Genomic DNA, 17,723 nt, shown 5'->3' with positions numbered 1-17,723 from the left:
TCACATCGGCATCGACACCATCACCACCACGAACGTGAAGGTCAAGAGATCAACACCAACAACCGCTCAATGACTTCACCATCTCCCTTGGCATCTTCGCCAAGCAACTTCAAGGCATCTTCGCCTTCGGATATACGGCATCTTCGCCAACAAGCACCTCAAGACTACGCTCAAGAGAAGCTCCCCAAGCTCAAGTCCGCGACTTCCACGAGCTACTACGACCTCGTAACTTACCATGAGATTCCTTTCTATGGGACTCTAGAACCCGAGGAGTATCTCGAGTGGGAGCGTTTGATGGACGACTACCTCAAGCTACATCAAGTTCCTCCCAAAGATCAAGTGAAGTGCGCCACAAGAAACTTCCACGACTACGTGTCCACATGGTGGCTTCACACACCTTCGGAGACCTACGACATGAGTTGGCCCAAGAAAAAGAGAGCTATGCGGCAAGAGTTTGTGCCTCCAACCTACACGGAACAACTTCTATGCCAATTGGAGAACACCATCCAAGGATCCAAGTACATCGACGAGTACTTCAAGAAGATGAAGCATGCCTTGCGACGAGCCAGCGTGGACGACCCCATTTCAATGAAGTTCCACTTCATGATGGGATTGCACAACAACATCTCCAAGACGATCTTCCTCGAGAACTACAAGTCCCTCGACGACAACTACATTGGTGCTCTCAAGGCAGAACAAGAACTCATGAAGGCCAAGGCTTCTCCACCCCAAGCTCACTTTGCGATGACCAAGCTCCATGAGAACGAGCATGAGGCTAGTACCACCACGATGTCTAAGCCTGATGAGTTCCAAGACGATGCTCCCAAGTTCGACTTCACCGCCATCCCTCTTTGTGGCATTGATGGTCCCGAGTCTACTTCGACTCTTTTTCAAGACGGTGCGATGACGACTACGACTATGGAGCCAATCAAGGAACATGCTTTGGAGGCGAGCGACAAGGTGGTGAGCAAGGATGATGCTTCCATCTTAGGAGGCGAGAGTGATGATGTGCCATCTTCGGCCTTCATCCACGGCAACGACAACGAGATGGTTGAGCATGGGATTCTCCCTTCGACCACAGCGACGTATGATGACTTGAGTGAATTTAGCCACCATATTGAGAGTGAGAGTGACTTCACCACTAGCCCCATATATGATGTGTTGCCCCAATTCCCATGTGAGGAGAGCCACAATCCCCACCACTTGAGTGAGATGAGTGACTCCACCATATGTGACATTGAGTGCACCTATTTTGAGGGAGTGGATGAACCACCACATAGAGAGAGTGTGTGTGATAGTTGATAGGGCATCTGAGGCCACTTCAATTTCTAACGACTTAACCTCTACCTCTATTATGTCTTCTCATTTGGTGCTAGGTCCCATATATGATGACGCGCCGATTCGCGACGACTACGTCCTTCCTTTGGACAAGACGATGGCCATGGTGGAATATGATGCACCCCCCACATGGTTCCATCAAGATGAAGATGACCACCATTTGGTATTTGCCACCTCACCTACACTACATGAGTGGAATGACATAGGTAACAAAGGTGAAGGTGATGCTCTAGTCCCACTAGTGGACATTCTTGACATTGATTTCTTGCATGATGTTGATCAACCTATTACCATGCTTCATGCTAGTTCGACTTCCCCATGTGATGATTTATTGCCCATCTATGATGAGTATGATCATTGCCATGTGGAGTCTATTAGTTGTGATGCCATCTTACATATGATTTCTTGTGACAATTCTCTAGGTCACATCGTGTTTGACAATCCGCTTGACTTGTCATATGCTATGCATGAGATCAACAATATGTCATATTTGCAATCTCATTGTAGTGACTATGCATGTGCCATTAAAATTAACCCAATTTGCACTTATTGCATAGATGACAAGCCCATGGTTATTGGCATTTGTTTTTCTTATGATGATATTAATATGCTCCCTTTGCATCATTTATCTCATATGCCATGCCATGACTACCTAGTTTTGGATATGCATTGTTTTGGATGTTGTTCCACTTCTTCATATCATGTTTCCAATATTGCTCATGAGGAGACCCTCATAGTTTCCTCATACATTTTAGGAGATTTTGATCCATCCCATCCATTACATGATCCTCATACTTATGTGCACAATATGCTCCCATGAATGAAAATGCTATTTATGTGCCATTTACTTGTATGCTAAATTTGTGTCCCCACCATGTCATACATAATAACTATTCTTTCATGATGGATGACATGTTATTATACCATGCATCAAATTTCTTTGAGAAATGCTTATCTTGCACTAACTCACACGTGCACATACACATCAAGATGGATGATGTGTACATTTACCACACACAATTTCTTCCGTTTGTGTATTTGTTGTGTAGGTACCCATGCTTACTTGTCAACCTCACAATCCCATGAGTTGACAAAACGAGCTTTATAGAGCATTGATGACTTGGGATCCCATGGATTGCCTTTCCCACCGCTCTCTTCGTGCAAATACTTCACGCATTTCTTCTACATGGCCCTCACTTGGCTATGGGTTATTGTCCATTACATATTATATGCCCATCTTGCCATGTTCACTTTGCATGATATTCTCATTCCTATGCCTTTGCCATGCATTTGTGACCCATGCTTTGCATTACACATGATGATTGATTCTAGTACTTGTATGTGTATTTGCAAGCTTGGTGGAGATATTACTTGTTATTGCCATGTTCCATCTATGACCCATTCCTATGATGATACTATGATCTTGCTTTGTGTTCGTGCTTGCGATATGTCATGTGCATTGTCTATTCCTATTAATTGCTCACATGACATGATTGCCATGATTTCCCCTAGTGTGTTGCATCTTCGCTCCACTAGTTTGCACGACATGATTGATATGCTTGCCTATGTTGCATCACCCATGATTCATACTTGCTCATTTCTTACGGTTGATGACAACCACCTGCATGATTTGCACATGCTTGTTATTGCTTCTTGTCATATATCTCCATATATTGCCTCTCTCATGCTAGATGATTTGCCATGTATTGAGTGCAACTATGCCTTTAGTCTTGATAATGAGTTTGCCCCCATAGCATTCTCACATATATTTGGAGATTATGACATATTCCTTGTGAAGCATGCTTGTCTTACCTCTTTGCACCATGTACCTAGTGCCATGAATATAGCCATTGTTGCACCATAGTATTCATGCACTTGTGCTTCTAATGGTTATGTGCAAGAAAAGAGAACCATCGTGATGGATGATGTGTTTATCTACCATGCGCATGCATTCTTTCTTTTGTTGTGTGCATGTGTATGATACTTGGACTTTGTATCGACTTCCACTTCATGTGAGTTGACCATTTGAGCTCTTGAGAGCGAACCACCTTCTACCACAACAATTCTACATCGCACTTGCTTGTGTTTCGGCATTGTGAAGGATGCACAAGGACATGCTTTCAAGGTGATATCCTTCTCTTCTGAGAACCCCCAAACCATGAGCATGGATATTATGGATCATACTACTTGTGTTGCTTTCCCCATGAGACTTATTGCTCATCTTGGACCACTTGATTGCACACTTGTTAGAGATCTTGCTTCGAATTGTCATTTTCACCATTCCATGCATCATGATATATATGCCTTGTTTGTTGCATCCAATTCTTGGATTACTTGCTCCTCTCATATGTTTGGTTGTAACAATGTCATCACTTCACATATGCCATGTCCCATTGCTTGTCACATGATTGACTTGATTGCCTCACACATGATGAACAATTGCTCTTTCTATTGTGTTGAGTGACACACTATCTTCACTACACCCTATGCACGTTATGCTTGGATTGTCTTATACTTGTCCCATGTGTTTAGACACTTCATTTTATTTGGTGTTGTGAATGTTTCTTATGCCTACCATCGATCATTTGTCGAGTGTTTTATGCATGATTGTTATGATCTTGAGGTAGATGCTTATTCTCTTGACACACATATTTGCATCGCTACCTCACTATTGCATACTTGTCCCCATGATTTCTTTGCTTGTGCTTGATTGATATGCTTACATGCCATATCACAATCCTTTGTCACACCATATGCTTTGCATGATGACGACACTTGTTTGGTGAATCACCTCTTGAATGCTTGGTTTTGCACTAACGCTAACCACATTTATTTTTCCAAGTGTTTGTTGTCCTTACTCCTTTTGAAGGAATCACAAGACGGTGCGACATTGGAGAGTGCCCATTCCGAGCTTCAAGACGACGAGTACTTGGTGAACGTCCACTTCTACATGGCGAAGCCATCTCTTTCCCATGGTGATTTGGTTTTCGATCCGAGGTCGGATCTTTCCCAAAGGGGGGGGGGATGATGCGGAGCATCCTATGGACATCACCATGTCAAGAGTCCGTTCGGCGAGTGACACGTGTGACACCTACTTCACATACACAAAGGTGAATCATCTCCTTTACACGTGCTCACTTGACCCCTTCGAGGATGGTATACTACTTGACACTTCTCCCGTGTGCATGCATAGGTATTGTCGGAGCTTCATGGATGTTGAGGAGGAGTGCAAGCACAAAGGAACAACTACACCATCCGCAAGGGAAGCCTGGAAGTGACGACAGAAGACGGAGCTGCTGAAGCTACAGCGGCCGGACATCTGGCGCGTGGGCAGCCGCGCAGGAGCTGCCCCAACAGTCGGCCGAACAAGCTTCAGCGGTCGGACATCCGGCGCCAGCCCCGGACATCCGGCGCCTCCCGACAGCCCGGACATCCGGCATCTCCCCCGAATATCCAGCACCGACGTATCTAGAGAGCAACTGAACCTCCACTTCAGCCCGGACATCTGGCCGAGACCCCGGACATCCAGCTCGTCCCGAAACCCTGGACATCTGACCCCCAGCCCGGACGTCCGGCACCTGCGCGTGGCTAACCGGGCCAAAGGCCCATGTATCCCCTCCTCACTTACCCCTTCGTGGCCCTAGACTATATATACTCCTCCACCTCCTTCTAGTTGGGGTTAGCAAAGGATTAGCTCATTTAGAGATAGAGCTTTGCTCATCCATACGGATCTACTCCACGAGAGAGACCGTGGCCTCTACGGAGAAGATCCACCTTGGATTCAAGACCCCTCACGGGAAGATCCCCTCGTGGATTCAAGACCTCCTCATAGAGATGAACTAGTTACCCTATGTATCGTCCTTTGTTGGTTTTGGATCGTGTATCTCTTTGTCTTTCGAGGATCTAGCATATGTGTGATCGCTTCTTGTCTATTTGAGTGTTTCCTCTCGTTTCCCCTTGTGATTTCCCTCGCATTTCCCCTCGTGTTCTTCGTGTTCTTCATAGGATCCCCTCCAATCATGAAAGATCGAGCGTCTAGGATTCTACCCTACATCATACAGTGTACTGACTAAGTTCCAAATTTAACCTGGTGGCTCCAGGGACAAAACTTCACTAGTCCTATGAAAGTACTGTAGTTGGGAAGTTATGACATTATTTTGGGCATGGACTGGTTAGAAAATGGGGAGTGATGGACAGTCCGTGAAATTGCAAGGAGTGCTACCCATTCAGACCTCAGAACTGAAGGGAATGCCTGTAGAAGAGTTACTGAAATGGGATAAGGGAAATGATATTGTGGCAGTGGCTTTAATTCATCTTGTGTATGAGAAAGAGGACAAACATGACTTTCCTAAACCTATCAAAGAATTGCTCCAACAAATACTGATGTTTTCACTGACCCAAAAACTCTACCTCCTCGTAGACAGATTGATCATGCTATTAATCTGGTTCCTGGGGCTGTACCTATTAATAGTAGAACTTATAGGTATTCTCCTTTGTAGAAGGATGAAATTGGAAGTCAAGTAGCTGAGATGATGAAGGTAGGTCTCATTACAACTAGTTTGAGCCCTTTTGCCTCTCGAGTGTTGCTAGTTAAGAAAAAGGATGGAACATGGAGGTTTTGTGTAGATTATAGAAAACTCAATGCTCTGACAATCAAAAGCAGATTTCCCTTGCCAGTCATAGATGAACTACTAGATGAACTGGCTAGAGCAAAATGATTTTCTAAATTGGATTTGAGAGCTGGATATCATCAAATTAGAATGGTCCCTGAAGATGAATATAAAATAGCCTTTAAAACACATCATGGTCAATTCCAGTTCAGAGTAGTGACCTTTGGGTTAGCAACTGCTCCTGGCACTTTTCAGTGTATGATGAACTTCTTATTTCCTGGCAGAAAGAAGGTTCTCTCCTTTATGGATGACATACTTGTTTTCAGTAAGACATTGGAAGATCATCTCAAAGATTTTAGAGAAGTGCTAACAGTACTGAGAGAAAATCAGTTTTATGTAAAAGAGAGTAAATGTTCCTTTGGGCAGCAGTCTTTGGAATATTTAGGGCATGTGATCTTTGATAAAGGTGTGGCCACTGATCCCTCAAAAACTTCTGCTATGTTGGATTGGCATGTACCCAGTAATGTAACTTAGCTCAGATGATTTCTTGGACTCACTGGGTACTATAGAAAATTTGTCCAGAATTATGGGATTATAGCAAAACCCTTGACAATGTTGTTGAAGAAGCAGTCATTTCTTTGGTCAGAGGAGGCTCAAAATGCTTTTGAACAGTTAAAGCAAGCAATGGCCTCCACTCCAGTTCTAGCTCTACCTGATTTTGACAAGCAATTTTGTGTGGAAACCGATGCATGTGACTCTGGAGTTAGAGCTGTGCTTGCCCAAGAGGGACATCCTATGGCTTTTTACAGCAAAGCATTGGGTCAGAAAAACCAGAAGTTGTCAATTTATGAAAAAGAGTTTCTCGCAATTATGATGGCTATAGATAAGTGGAGGTCTTATTTGTCCAGAGGCCCTTTTGTAATCAAGACAGATCACCGGAGCTTATGTCACTTGGGAGATCAAGTTCTAACTTCAGAGCTGCAGAGAAAGGCCATGACCAAATTAGTGGGACTACAATTCCCAATTCAATACAAGAAAGGGGTGGAGAACACAGTGGCAGATGCACTGTCTAGGGTAGCTCACTTGTTTCCAATGCATGCCATATCCACTTCACAACCTGTTTGGATTCAAGAGGTTTTAAATTCTTACTCTGTGGACTCTGTAGCTCAAGAAATGCTACAGAAACTGGCTATTGATACAAATGCTTGCCCTGGGTTTACATTGCAGGAGGGAATTCTGAAACATAATGATAAAATCTGGATTGGAGCTAATGTGGGGTTGCAAACCAGACTGATACAAGCCTTTCACTCTACTCCTGTAGGAGGTCATTCTGGAGTTCTCCCTACTTATTTCAGAGTCAAGCACCTATTCAGTTGGCAAGGTATGAAACTGATGTGGAAAACTTTGTGAAGCAGTGTGCTATCTGTCAACAAGAAAATCATGAGCTGTGTAAATCTCCTGAATTGCTACAACCCTTACCAATACCTGAAGGGCCCTGGCAGTCCATCAGCATGGATTTCATAGAAGGGTTGCCCGAATCTGAAGGACACAACTCTATTTTGGTGGTGGCTGATAGATTTACTAAAGTAAGTCATTTTATACCTCTCAAACATCCATTCACTGCTGCTGGAGTGGCCAAAGCATTTCTTCATAACGTTGTTAGGCTGCATGGGCTACCCCTGTCTATAGTGTTTACAAGTGCATTTTGGAAAGAGCTTTTTAGAGTATGGGGCACTGAATTGCAAATGAGTACAGCTTATCATCCACAAACTGATGCCAGACTGAATGTGTGAATCAGTGTTTGGAGATGTATCTCAGATGTGCAGTTCATGATTGTCCTGCCAAGTGGAAACAGTGGCTGCCACAGGCTGAATTCTGGTACAATTCCACATTTCACTCCTCTTTAGGTTGTTCTCCTTACAAAGCACTGTATAGAGATGAGCCTAACATTGGTCAGTTGGCAAACTCATCAAATCTCTCAATCCTGATGTTTCTAGTTGGATTTCAGCTCAGTCAGAACACACTGCCACTCTGAAAGAACATTTACATAGAGCTCAAGTTAAGTACAAGCACTATGCAAATAAAAACAGATCTCCTCGAGAATTTATGGTGGGGGAACGGGTGTACTTGAGGTTGCAGCCGTATGCTCAGTCGTGAGTGGTCAATAGACCCTGTCCCAAATTGGCTCTCAAATTTTTCGGTACCGTCCAGGTTTTGAAAAAAAGTTGGGTTAGCAGCTTACAAACTGGAGCTACCGAAAGGCATTCAAGTTCATCCAGTTTTCTATGTATCGCAGTTGGAGTCCCATGTGCCGGATCACACTCCGGTGTTTGCTGTGTTGCCTAAACCATTAGATATCTCAGTGCCTGGAGTGATACCTGAGATCTTGGATCGCAGATTGGTGAAAAAAAGAAACACATCACACTTACAAGCTTTGATCAAGTGGTCGAATGTTCCAGCTTCAGCGGCAACCTGGGAAGATTACGAAGTGCTCAAGGTCAAGTTTCCTGATGCACCAGCATGGGGACACACCGGTTCTCAAGGGGAGGACAATGTCAGCATGCAGCTACTGACACTGGCAGTGAAACAGCCAGAAAGACGTATTCGCTGTGCCAAGGCGGAAGCGTAGTGGCGGGAGGTTTGAATAGGCGTTGGGCCATGTGTAGTTGAGTTGGGCTGGGTGAGTAAACAGGCTGAGGCCCATGAATGTAACGAGCAGATATAAGCTCGAGTGGCTGGCCTGTACGGGTATCGATGTATTGAATTTGAATCTCATTTTCCTGAGCTTATCTCTTTCTCTCTCTCTATTTTCCTGAGCTTATCTCTTTCTCTCTCTCTCACTCGCTTGCGTCCGCATCTCTCCCACTGTCTGGCCCCTCTCCTCGCCGCGACGAGGCCCAAATCTGGCGGTCCCTCATGGCCAACGGCAAGGGCGTTACAACACGGTTGGATGGCCGGCTCACCAATCAGTGTTCGCAGACGTGTCCTATGTCTGATTTGGTGATTCACGTTGGAGTTGCCCTGAATCGACATAGAGCAACCAATGACACGCCACCAAGGCCATCAGACGCATGTCACAGGCGCCCGGACCGCCCCCTTGGTGATCTTTGTGTCTATCCTACCAGCTTCGTCCAGTCTATTTTGGCTACCCGCGGTGCCTGACTCAAACGCGTGACCCTTTGCATACACCAAGTCTAATTCGTATCAGCTCAACGCCAACGGTTGAAATGCAGAACTAAAAATGATTCGCTGACACAGAGAACTGAGCAGCTTTGTGGACAAGTATTGAACCACCGGATAGCATTTCACTTGTTGAACTAGATTCCAGTGATGCTAAGCACAAGGTTTCTGAAAATATAATACATAATAAACAAACAAAAATTATTTGGCCTACCCTTTGATGTCATCTCATTGGAGGAATCAAGGGCATTGACACCGAAACTGAAGTGCAAGACTTGATTCACCATCAGAGGGAACTCGTACAGAAGCTCATCCCGGACGTGCTAACCAATTCTGTGCACGGGGAGGGCTGCACGTCGAGTGCACCTCCACTCACAGCCGCGCATTTCCATGGGCGGACTGGCGCGCTGCCATGAAGCTTAATGTTAGACAGACAGATCCGGGAGAATGCCGAGTTTGGAATGCCCTTGATCAGCCCAGCCTCCTTGATGTTCTGCCCTTGAACATTCTTTATTGTCAGGCTGTCGACCTTTGGGAGCGCATTGTGGTCGTACCGCTCATCAGGATGTCCTCCAACATCACCGGCAATCCTCAGACCATAACGGACATTGTCCAAGATCACGTCAGAGACGGTGATGTTTCGAATGAACCCTCCCCTGCCGGAGTTGGTCTTGATGTGAACACCAAACCCTGAGCTGTAGAAATTCAGATGCTCAGCGAGGACATCCTCCACACCGCCAGAGGTCTCACTCCCGACAGAAAAGCCAGCAAAAGGGGAGGAGCCCGTGATCCGCCTAATGGTGATGCCCGAGCTGGGGCGACCATAGGCTATGCCATATTCATCCCATCCACTCTTGATGGCGATCAGGTCATCTCCCGTCGAGATGTTGCAATCCTCAATGCACACATTGCTGCTCGAATCTGTACAGTTTGGAGCACAACTCTGGGTTCAGAATCAGGAGCTAAATTTTGTCATGTATATATTGTCAGTGAGAAAGGAAAATAGCATTTGTACCTGGATCAATTCCATCAGTGTTGGGAGAGTCATGTGGAGCCAGTATAGTCAAATTTCTGATCAACACATTGCTGCACAAGCAAAACAGATGATGTAGACATTTATGTCTCAGCTGGGACAATAATAAATGCAGATCTGGACCACAAGTTTTGCTAGCAAGTAGCAACAACTAAAACAAAAAAACTTTGGAGCCTACGTTAAAGTGCTAATCTTGTATGGTACTGTTTGGTAGCTTCTGTACTTTGGTTATGTAGTTCTGTTCACTACACTTCACTATTTGCTCCAGTTTAATGCGGTAATATTACCAATTATATAACAGGACAGGAACCCAGCCTGGAGATCCTGTGCAATTTGTGATGGTGCTAATGGAGAGGCGGTACAACCATGGATCCTTATCCTGCTAGTGCTATATAACTGCAGTACGGTTAAAAGCAAGCAAGTTTGTCCCAAATAAGCTAGAGCAATTGGAGTGCAAGATGAAGGAGCACTGCAGCACCCAACTCTGCAAAACTGACTAGTGGTCTTCCTCGTTGAATCCATAAGGAGCAGACATAGAAATTAGGGATTTTGGTACAGTTATGACAGGACAAGAACACAGGCTGGAGTTCATGTGCAATTTGTGATGGTGCAAATGGAGATGCAGTGCAAGGGTGGATCCTTGCACTGCTATATATAACTGCAGTACTGCTAAAAGCAAGCTGTCCCGATTCCCAAATAATGTAAGCCATTGCACTGCAAGATGAAGGTGCACTGCAGCACCCAATTCTGCAAAACTGACCAGTGGTCTTCCTTGTTGAATCCGTAAGTAGCAAACACAATATTTGGGAATTTAGGTATAGAGAACTAAATCGATGTTCTCACCTGCAATACACTGGATGGATGTTCCAAAATGGCGAATCCTGGAAGACCAAATTGGAGACAATAGCATTAGACGAGTCCATCAGCTCGAGTAGATGGGGTCTTGTGAAGGGCAATGTACCCTTCTTCCACATGTCCCACCACACACTACCTTGGCCATCGATGGTGCCATTCTCACCTGCACAAATAACAGTTCCAACCATGAAAACAATCATCATCTAGATGAAGACAAGGGTAGATCTATATGAAGAAGGACATTCTACAGGTTTCCACAATGGCATATTCTTGTAGCACGTGCTTATGCACGGCGTCACTAGCATGATGCCAAATTTAAACCTTGCTCTACTGCAGTATAACAGGCTGGAACATTCTAGGATAAACCCTATGGTGATGTCACTAGCCAAATCAAGTATGATAAATTTAATAATGCAGAATGAGAACCTGTAATGAAAACATCCTGAAGTCCATTGCCATGGATCAAACTGATGTATCTCTTGCCGGGCAGCTCACGCCCTCTCCCGTATGAGGGCAGCGGGTCGATCAGCGGCCAACTAGATGTGTCCTGCTCAAAAATAAAATAAAAAAGATTTCACAAAGATATCCAACTGTTTTTTACCTTTACATCACCCATAACTGGATGAGCTAGACATTAATAGAAGATGAGAAGACACAGGTCACATGTCAACTAAGTAATCGTCTTGCAAGTGGCAACACAGGAACTATAACACTAACAGAGTGAAAAACATCAAGACCAATGTGTTGTTTTTCAACTCCAATAAACCACCATGAGACATGGCAAACCATAAAGAGCAAGTTTTCCTGTTCTTTGAATTAAGCTAGAACTCGAGAGATTTGAAACCTGGAAGAAACTGCTCCCTCCCTTCCTAAATATAGGTTTTTTTTTAGAAATTTCAATATGGACTACATACGGATGTATATAGACATATTTTAGAGTGTAGATTCACCCATTTTGCTCCCTATGTAGTCCATATTGGAGTATTTAGGAATGGAGGGAGTACTTGTTATCGTAGCAACAGAACAAGGAAACTGAAAACAACTATTCTGAATGCTGCAGTCTGCACTATCTGGTAAAGATCCAATAGTAATAGGCCAGAAGAGTAATGGCGGTCGTGAACGAGAAGCAGGAGGTCTGACCTGTGTGGCGCGGATGACGGCGCCTCGCGCGAGGAAGAGGGTCATGTGTGAGGTGAGGCTGAAGGGCCCCGTGAGCCACACCCCGGGCGGCACGTAGAGCAGCGCCCCGCCCCGCGCGCGTCGGCGCTGGATGCTGGCGACGGCGGCCGCGAAGGCCGCCGTGTTGAGCGTCCGGCCGTCGCCGGCGCCGCCGAAGCTGGCAATGGACATCCAGGCCCCGCGCTTGGGCGGCGCCGGCACCGCACCCGAGCACGTCTCCTGCGCCCCGGCGCCGCCCGCCGCCGACAGCACCGCGGCGATAGCCATGGCCACGGCTAGCAGGCACCGCCACCTTGGAGCCACATATAACATCTTGGATCGATCTCCTCGTCCTCCCTCGTCTTTGTAGAATATATTATATCTAGACTAGACTAGAGTAGAAGCTGAGGGGCACCCACCCTGCGAGGAGTGGATGCCAAGGGGAGGAAGGAAAACCAAATCCGCCGGAAAAGCTGCCGCGGGCAATTTTGCGCGTGGATTCACGTGGGAGCAGGGTGGGTGATAACCGATCTATGGTTGCGATGCGATTGTGTAGAGTAGGCGGCGAGGCAGACAAGGAGAAGAGTACAGCGGAGAAGGAAGGGGACGGGGGTGGGAGTGGGAGTGGGAGCTCGCAAGCGCATGTGCAGCGCAGCGTTGGGGTGAGGGCAGTGGCGACGCCGGTCCGGTGCGGAGACCGACAGGCGTCGTGGTGGTGGGTCAGGTTTAGGGCGATCGGACCTCAATCGCGCGCTCCACTCAGGCCGTTCACTCGTTCCTTTGCAGCTGGCTCGCGCCGCGCCGCGCCGCACGGCTGCTGGGTTGGGTAGCCGCCGCGTACGGTGCGTCACGCCGTATCGTCGTCGTGCCCTTTTCTTCTAGAAACAAACACAGTACACCCACATACCCGTCGCACGTACACCGGAATTACTGCACATTAGACACTTTATATGTACTACGATCCTGGTACGAATTTATTCTATGCATGGACGGCTGGATGTGTAAGGCCAACTTCGACGCAGACCTCAAACGGACGTTCTTTTTGTCCGAATTTTGTCTACTTGGACAGAGCAATCGGACGGCGTCAGGCCATTCTTCTGCATGTGCCGGCCGTGCGCCTTACGCATGCACACATAATGTCCGCCACGGCCGGTTGGAGCCTCTCTCTATATATTTTTCGAACTATGTGCTAATAGTTTTAGAACCAAATATATTAAGCAGTGCAAGCAGTTTTACAATCAAATAGTTCCACATCCGAATAAAAACATAATTAAATAGTTTTACAATTCAATTGAAATTGTCTTCAACACATGAAAAATATACATCTATTGGTTGTCAATGTGAGTCTACATGTGCTCAAACAGGTTATTTTGGAGCTGTATATGAGTATGTCAATGCAGGATTTCGAATGATACCCCATCGAGATTGAAGCATACCTAAAGCACACTCCACATCATTCCTAGCACTCTCTTGCTATTGGAAAAATCTCGTGTTCTTCTCTCCTTATAGATTGGGTATTGTCTTCACAAGAGTTGATCAATGAGAATAGATACCATCACCTAGGTAAATCCCTTGTTGTAATGGTGGCCATTGATCTTAAAGTTGACCTCTGGGGAGTGGCCTTCTGCAATCCTTGCGAACACTGGAGAACGCTGAAGCACGTTGATATCATTGTGAGAATCAGCCATGCCGAAGAAATAATGTCATATCCAAAGATCTTGTGAAGCCACCGCTTATAGTATGACAGTGGCACCTTTCACATGCCTCTTGTACTGCCCATGCCAAGCAAATGAACAGTTCTTCCTTTCCAATGCATACAATCTATACCACCAAGCATGCTTGGAAAGCCCCTATCGGCATTGATCGCCAACGACCTTTTTGTATCAGCGACAGTTGGCTCTCTCGGGTACTCAGGGCCAAACATTGCCACCACAACCTTGCAGAAATTGCACATTGATAGAAGACATGTGGACTCACTCATGCATACGTACTCATCCAAGAGATTGCCCAGAATTCCACATGCAAGCATGCGAATAGTCGCAGTACATATCTGGTAAGAGGAGAAACCAAGCTTGTCATGGGCGTCCTCTTTGCACTCAAAGTAGGGTCATATGATACCACTCCCTCCCGAATACGATTGAACACATGTCTTGCCATACGGAAGCGGCGACATAATTGATGTGGGTTGAAGAGAGCGGTATCTCAAAGTAATCGACATAGAGCAGGGCGTGGCCGCTCTCCCTATTGCAATTCAAGGCTGGAGCTGTTGGAAATATGCCCTAGAGGCAATAATAAATTGGTTATTATTATATTTCTTTGTTCATGATAATCGTTTATTATCCATGCTAGAATTGTATTGATAGGAAACTCAGATACATGTGTGGATACATAGACAACACCATGTCCCTAGTAAGCCTCTAGTTGACTAGCTCGTTGATCAATAGATGGTTACGGTTTCCTGACCATGGACATTGGATGTCGTTGATAACGGGATCACATCATTAGGAGAATGATGTGATGGACAAGACCCAATCCTAAGCATAGCACTAGATCGTGTAGTTCGTATGCTAAAGCTTTTCTAATGTCAAGTATCATTTCCTTAGACCATGAGATTGTGCAACTCCCGGATACCGTAGGAATACTTTGGGTGTGCCAAACGTCACAACGTAACTGGGTGGCTATAAAGGTACACTACAGGTATCTCCGAAAGTGTCTGTTGGGTTGGCACGAATCGAGACTGGGATTTGTCACTCCGTGTAAACGGAGAGGTATCTCTGGGCCCACTCGGTAGGACATCATCATAATGTGCACAATGTGATCAAGGAGTTGATCACGGGATGATGTGTTACGGAACGAGTAAAGAGACTTGCCGGTAACGAGATTGAACCAAGGTATCGGGATACCGACGATCGAATCTCGGGCAAGTATCGTACCGCTAGACAAAGGGAATTGTATACGGGATTGATTAAGTCCTTGACATCGTGGTTCATCCGATGAGATCATCGTGGAACATGTGGGAGCCAACATGGGTATCCAGATCCCGCTGTTGGTTATTGACCGGAGAGTCATCTCGGTCATGTCTGCATGTCCCGAACCCGTAGGGTCTACACACTTAAGGTTCGGTGAAGGTTATAGAGATATTAGTATGCGGTAACCCGAAAGTTGTTCGGAGTCCCGGATGAGATCCCGGACATCACGAGGAGTTCCGGAATGGTCCGGAGGTAAAGATATATATAGGAAGTGCTATTTCGGCCATCGGGACAAGTTTCGGGGTCATCGGTATTTTATCGGGAACCACCGGAAGGGTCCCGGGGGTCCACCGGGTGGGGCCACCTGCCCCGGGGGGCCACATGGGCTGTAGGGGGTGCGCCTTGGCCTACATGGGCCAAGGGCACCAGCCCCAAGAGGCCCATGCGCCAAGAGAAGAGAAAAAGGGGAGAGTCCTAAAAGGGGAAGGCACCTCCGAGGTGCCTTGGGGAGGATGGACTCCTCCCCCCCTTGGCCGCACCCTTCCTTGGAGGAAGGGGCAAGGGCTGCGCCTCCCCCCTCTCCCTTGGCCCTATATATAGTGGGGAATGGAAGGCAACCATACCTAAGTCCTGGCGCCTCCCTCTCCCTCCCGTGACACATCTCCCTCCTCCCGCAGCGCTTAGCGAAGCCCTGTTGGAATCCCGCTACTTCCACCACCACGCCGTCGTGTTGTTGGATCTCCATCAACCTCTCCTCCCCCCTTGCTGGATCAAGAAGGAGGAGACGTCGCTGCTCCGTACGTGTGTTGAACGCGGAGGTGCCGTCCGTTCGGCGCTAGGATCATCGGTGATTTGGATCACGACGAGTACGACTCCATCAACCCCGTTCTCTTGAACGCTTCCGCGCGCGATCTACAAGGGTATGTAGATCCAATCCTCCCTCGTTGCTAGATGACTCCATAGATTGATCTTGGTGACACGTAGGAAAATTTTGAATTTATGCTACGTTCTCCAACAGTGGCATCATGAGCTAGGTCTATGCGTAGTTTCTATGCACGAGTAGAACACAAAGTAGTTGTGGGCGTTGATTTTGTTCAATATGCTTGCCGTTAATAGTCTTATCTTGATTCGGCGGCATCGTGGGATGAAGCGGCCCGGACCGACCTTACACGTACTCTTACGTGAGACTGGTTCCACCGACTGACATGCACTAGTTGCATAAGGTGGCTAGCGGGTGTCTGTCTCTCCTACTTTAGTCGGATCGGATTCGATGAAAAGGGTCCTTATGAAGGGTAAATAGCAATTGGCATATCACGTTGTGGTTTTTGCGTAGGTAAGAAACGTTCTTGCTAGAAACCCATAGCAGCCACGTAAAACATGCAAACAACAAATTAGAGGACGTCTAACTTGTTTTTGCAGGGTATGCTATGTGATGTGATATGGCCAAAAGGATGTGATGAATGATATATGTGATGTATGAGATTGATCATGTTCTTGTAATAGGAATCACGACTTTCATGTCGATGAGTATGACAACCGGCAGGAGCCATAGGAGTTGTCTTAATTTATTTATGACCTGCGTGTCAACATAAACGTCATGTAATTACTTTACTTTATTGCTAACCGTTAGCTGTAGTAGTAGAAGTAATAGTTGGCGAGGCAACTTCATGGAGACACAATGATGGAGATCATGATGATGGAGATCATGGTGTCATGCCGGTGACAAGATGATCATGGAGCCCCAAGATGGAGATCAAAGGAGCTATATGATATTGGCCATATCATGTCACTATTTGATTGCATGTGATGTTTATCATGTTTATACATCTTGTTTACTTAGAATGACGGTAGTAAATAAGATGATCCCTCATTAAAATTTCAAGAAAGTGTTCTCCCCTAACTGTGCACCGTTGCTAAAGTTCGTCGTTTCGAAGCACCACGTGATGATCGGGTGTGATAGATCCTTACGTTCACATACAACGGGTGTAAGATAGTTTTACACATGCAAAACACTTAGGGTTAACTTGACGAGCCTAGCATGTGCATAGACATGGCCTCGGAACACAAGAGACCGAAAGGTCGAGCATGAGTCGTATGGTAGATACGATCAACATGAAGATGTTCACCGATGATGACTAGTCCGTCTCACCTGATGATCGGACACGGCCTAGTTGACTCGGATCATGTGATCACTTAGATGACTAGAGGGATGTCTATCTGAATGGGAGTTCATAAGATGAACTTAATTATCCTGAACATAGTCAAAAGGTCTTCGCAAATTATGTCGTAGCTCGCGCTTCAGTTCTACTGTTTAGATATGTTCCTAGAGAAAATTTAGTTGAAAGTTGATAGTAGTAATTATGCGGACTAGGTCCGTAAACTGAGGATTGTCCTCATTGCTTCATAGAAGGCTTATGTCCTTAATGCACCTCTTAGTATGCTGAACCTCGAACGTTGTCTGTGGATGTTGCGAACATCTGACATACACATTTTGATAACTACATGATAGTTCAGTGTGTAATGCTAAATGGTTTAGAGTTGAGGCACCAAAGACGTTTTGAAACGTCGCGAAACATATGA

At 46.0% G+C, this 17,723-nt stretch overlaps 1 protein-coding gene across 1 annotated transcript; it reads right to left on the bottom strand.

Moving 5' to 3' along the window:
* Positions 1-9,231: 9,231 nt before the first annotated feature.
* Positions 9,232-12,825, bottom strand: LOC125544137 (probable polygalacturonase). Its single transcript, XM_048707717.1, has 5 exons — positions 12,157-12,825; positions 11,443-11,563; positions 11,005-11,179; positions 10,144-10,214; positions 9,232-10,049 (listed from the first exon to the last, which is right to left on the bottom strand). The coding sequence occupies exons 1-5, from the start codon at positions 12,505-12,507 to the stop codon at positions 9,415-9,417; spliced, it is 1,353 nt and encodes a 450-aa protein (XP_048563674.1). The 5' UTR covers positions 12,508-12,825; the 3' UTR covers positions 9,232-9,414.
* Positions 12,826-17,723: the final 4,898 nt, after the last annotated feature.

Source organism: Triticum urartu, chromosome 3 (assembly GCF_003073215.2).
Source record: "Triticum urartu cultivar G1812 chromosome 3, Tu2.1, whole genome shotgun sequence".
In the NCBI taxonomy this organism is placed as follows: domain Eukaryota; kingdom Viridiplantae; phylum Streptophyta; class Magnoliopsida; order Poales; family Poaceae; genus Triticum; species Triticum urartu.
The sequence above is the reverse complement of the archived record's forward strand: the minus strand, read 5'-3'. Positions and strand labels throughout refer to the sequence as shown.

Coding starts and splice junctions, on each gene's coding strand:
- LOC125544137 (XM_048707717.1), bottom strand. CDS start 12,507: ATGTTATATGTGGCTCCAAGGTGGCGGTGCCTGCTAGCCGTGGCCATG. Junction 11,180..11,442: donor TCAGGATGTTTTCATTACAG/GTTCTCATTCTG, acceptor TTATTTGTGCAG/GTGAGAATGGCACCATCGAT. Junction 10,215..11,004: donor ATCCATCCAGTGTATTGCAG/GTGAGAACATCG, acceptor TTGCTTGTGCAG/CAATGTGTTGATCAGAAATT.